This window comes from Phalacrocorax carbo, chromosome 6 (genome assembly GCF_963921805.1).
Source record: "Phalacrocorax carbo chromosome 6, bPhaCar2.1, whole genome shotgun sequence".
NCBI lineage: Eukaryota > Metazoa > Chordata > Aves > Suliformes > Phalacrocoracidae > Phalacrocorax > Phalacrocorax carbo.
Window position 1 is genome coordinate 42,326,274 of NC_087518.1, and position 3,023 is coordinate 42,329,296.

The 3,023-nt window shown below is 68.7% G+C and overlaps 1 protein-coding gene across 1 annotated transcript; it reads right to left on the minus strand.

The window, feature by feature from the left end:
- Positions 1–497: 497 nt before the first annotated feature.
- FOXD3 (forkhead box D3) lies at positions 498–2,807 on the minus strand. Its single transcript, XM_064455740.1, has one exon. The coding sequence runs from the start codon at positions 2,201–2,203 to the stop codon at positions 992–994; it is 1,212 nt and encodes a 403-aa protein (XP_064311810.1). The 5' UTR covers positions 2,204–2,807; the 3' UTR covers positions 498–991.
- Between the last annotated feature and the right edge of the window lie 216 nt (positions 2,808–3,023).

The window sequence follows — 3,023 nt, forward strand, 5'->3', positions numbered from 1 at the left end:
GTTTTATTTAAAATCATTTCCCTTATAACTAGCCACGAAAGCCGAGCCAAACCGTACCTAGTCCGTCAGGGAAGGGGCAGAATCCCGCCGCGCCGGGGTGCAGAGCCGAAGTCAGGCTGAGAAAAATTAATATGTTTAGGGAAAAAAAATTACGGCACGGTTGAGAGAGTCTCGGACCTGCCGGGGAAGGTTTAATTTTGAAGGAATCTGTGCGACGCTGGCCCCGCCGCGGCGGCGGGTTGGGCAGCGAGCGGGGCCGGTGTCTGTCGCTGCGCGGCCGCGGACGGCGCATCCCGAAGCGGCGGAAGGTGCCCGCGGGGCCGTGGGAAGCCCACCCGCGCCGCACCGGGACCGGCGAACCCCAGGGCTCGGCGGGAAGGCGAGGTCCGGCGCTCCGCGGTCGCGGGCGCCCCGCTCGGGTTTCCAGCCTCGGCGGCCCCGGCGGCTCGTCCCGCGGGTGGGTGCGCAAAGATCTGCCTCTCACACACACACGGGCAGAGCGTTTTAAAAATTTATTTACAAAGTTGTGTACAACACGAAGGGATAACATTTAGAATACATATATTCATTCATATATAAACAGACTTCTATAATAGAATGACAGCGTTTTCCTCCTTTGTTTTTTTCCTCCAAAATTCTTTTTTTTTTGTTCGTTCGTTTAATATTTAAAATTTCCCCCGCTTATTTTTTTTAATACATTTTTTTTCTCGTTTGTTCGTTTATTTCGGATAAAACCGCTCGGAGCGCCGGAACCTTCAAAAAAAGTGAAAGTTCGCAGCTCCTAATCGCGACCGTCATTTCGCCTCTTTAGAAAAATAAAAACCCCGAAAGCAACGTCAGTGATTTTTGATACAAATATGTACAAGCGGCGGCGGGGGGCCGACGCCCGCTGCTCGGAGCCCGGACCCCGGGCGGGGCGGCCGCGGAGCCCCGAGGGGGCGGCCGGCGGCGAGAGCTCCCCGGGACGACTGGCCGGGGCTACCGGCCGGGGCTACTGTGCCGGCCACTTGGCCTGCACGGCGGCAGCGGGGGCCGCGGGCTGCAGGAACTGCCCCGCAATGATGTTGGTAGGCACGCTGAGGATGGGGGCGATGGCGGCGGTGGTCCTGGCCAGCGCCAGCGGCTGGTGGGCCATCAGGGCCGACTGCACGGTGACGGGCGGCCGCAGGAAAGTCTGGGCGCTGGCGGCCGAGCTGGCGGCCGGGACGCCGATGATATTCTCGATGCTGAAGGAGGGGCGGCTGCTGGGCTCCGACTTGACGATTGAGCCGGCGGCGCCCAGGCTGTTGAGCTGCAGCTGGAGGCTGGGGCTGAGCTGGGAGTTGAAGGCTTTGCGGCTGAGCTCGCTGGACGGCAGTAGCGGCACGGCCGGCGGCAGCATGGGCCCAACGGGCGGGATGTAGGGGTACTGCAGCGCGGCGGCGGCGGCCGCGGGGTGGGTGTAGGCGCCGGGGTGCAGCCCGTAGGGACGGCCGTAGGGGCCGGCGAGGCCGTAGGCGCCGAAGCCCTGCATCATCAGCGCCGTCTGGTCCCGCAGGTGCTCCTGCTGGTGCCGCTTGAAGCGCTTCCTGCGGCGGAGGAAGCTGCCGTTGTCGAACATGTCCTCGGACTGCGGGTCCAGCGTCCAGTAGTTGCCCTTGCCCGGGTTGCCGGGCTCCCGGGGGATCTTGACGAAGCAGTCGTTGAGGGAGAGGTTGTGGCGGATGCTGTTCTGCCAGGCGGGGAACTTCTCTCGGTAGTAGGGGAAGCGATTGCTGATGAACTCGCAGATGCCGCTGAGCGTCAGCTTCTTCTGCGGGCTCTGCAGGATGGCCATGGTGATGAGGGCGATGTACGAGTAGGGAGGCTTCACCAGGCTGCTCTTGGGCTTGCTTTGCCCCGCCGCCGCCCCGCCGCCGCCGCCGCCGCTCGCTCCCTCCTCGCCGCCCCCCTTGCCGCCCTCGGCCGCCCCGCCGGGGGCCGCCTCGGCCGGGCTGCCGCTGCCGCTGCTGCCGCTCTCCGCGCCCGCCTCCGCGGGCAGCGCCAGCTCCGCCGCCTCGTCCAGCGGCAGGCGCGGCAGGGCGGCCGGGCTGCCGGCCTCGCCGTCGCTGTCCTTGCCCAGCCCGTCGTCGCCCTCGCCCACCACGTCGATATCCACATCCTCGGCCGCCGGGACGGCGGGGCCGGACATGTCGCTGGCGCTGCCGCCGCCCGACAGGGTCATCCCCGCTCGGCGGACGGGGCGCGGCGGCGGGGCCTCCCGCCCGCACCCGGCGGCGCGGCGGGCTCCCCCCGCGCCCCCCTCCCGCCGCTCCTCCGACCGGCCCCTGGGGCTAGACCCGAGCGGCCCGGCTGCCCCCCGCGGCGCCGTCCCCTCGGGGCATGGGGCGGCCGCGCCCGCTCCTCTCCCGTCCGCGGCGTCCCGCGGCGCGGGGCTGCCCTGGCCGCCCGGTCACCTCCGGCTGCGCGCCCCGCTCCCGCCGCCGGGCATCGGGGGTCAGGCGGCGACGCTGGCTCCCGCCCGCCGCGATGGGCGCCTGCGGGCGCCGGGCATGGGGCCGCCGCCGCGGCTCCGCGGGCACCCGCCGCTCCACCGCTCCGCTCCGCGGCCGCGGCCCCGCCGCGCACCGCTCCGCCGCCCTCGGCCTTTTTTTTTTTTTTTTTTCCTCCTCTTTCCTGGCGGTTTTTTTTTTTTCCCCCCCTTGGCGGAGGGAGGGGACGGAGCTCCCGGCGGCCGGGCGGGGCGGGGGCAGGAGGCCGGGGCGTCGCGGGGCCTCGCTCGCCACTTTGGAAGCGCGGCGGTCCGGACTGCCTGATAGATTACTTTCCCGTTAAAGATATACTCGGAGGCGGTGCCACGTGACCGCGTGACGTCAGGCGCCCCGCTGTGAAGTCATGCAAAACTCGAGTTGTTTCATGGACTGTCAACAAAGAGCGGCGGCGGCGGCTCGGCGCGGCCCGGCCGCCCCGTCGGGCCGCCCGCCCCGCCGGGGCCCGCCGCCCCCAGCCAGCTGCCACCCGCGGGCACCGGCACCCGCCGGCCC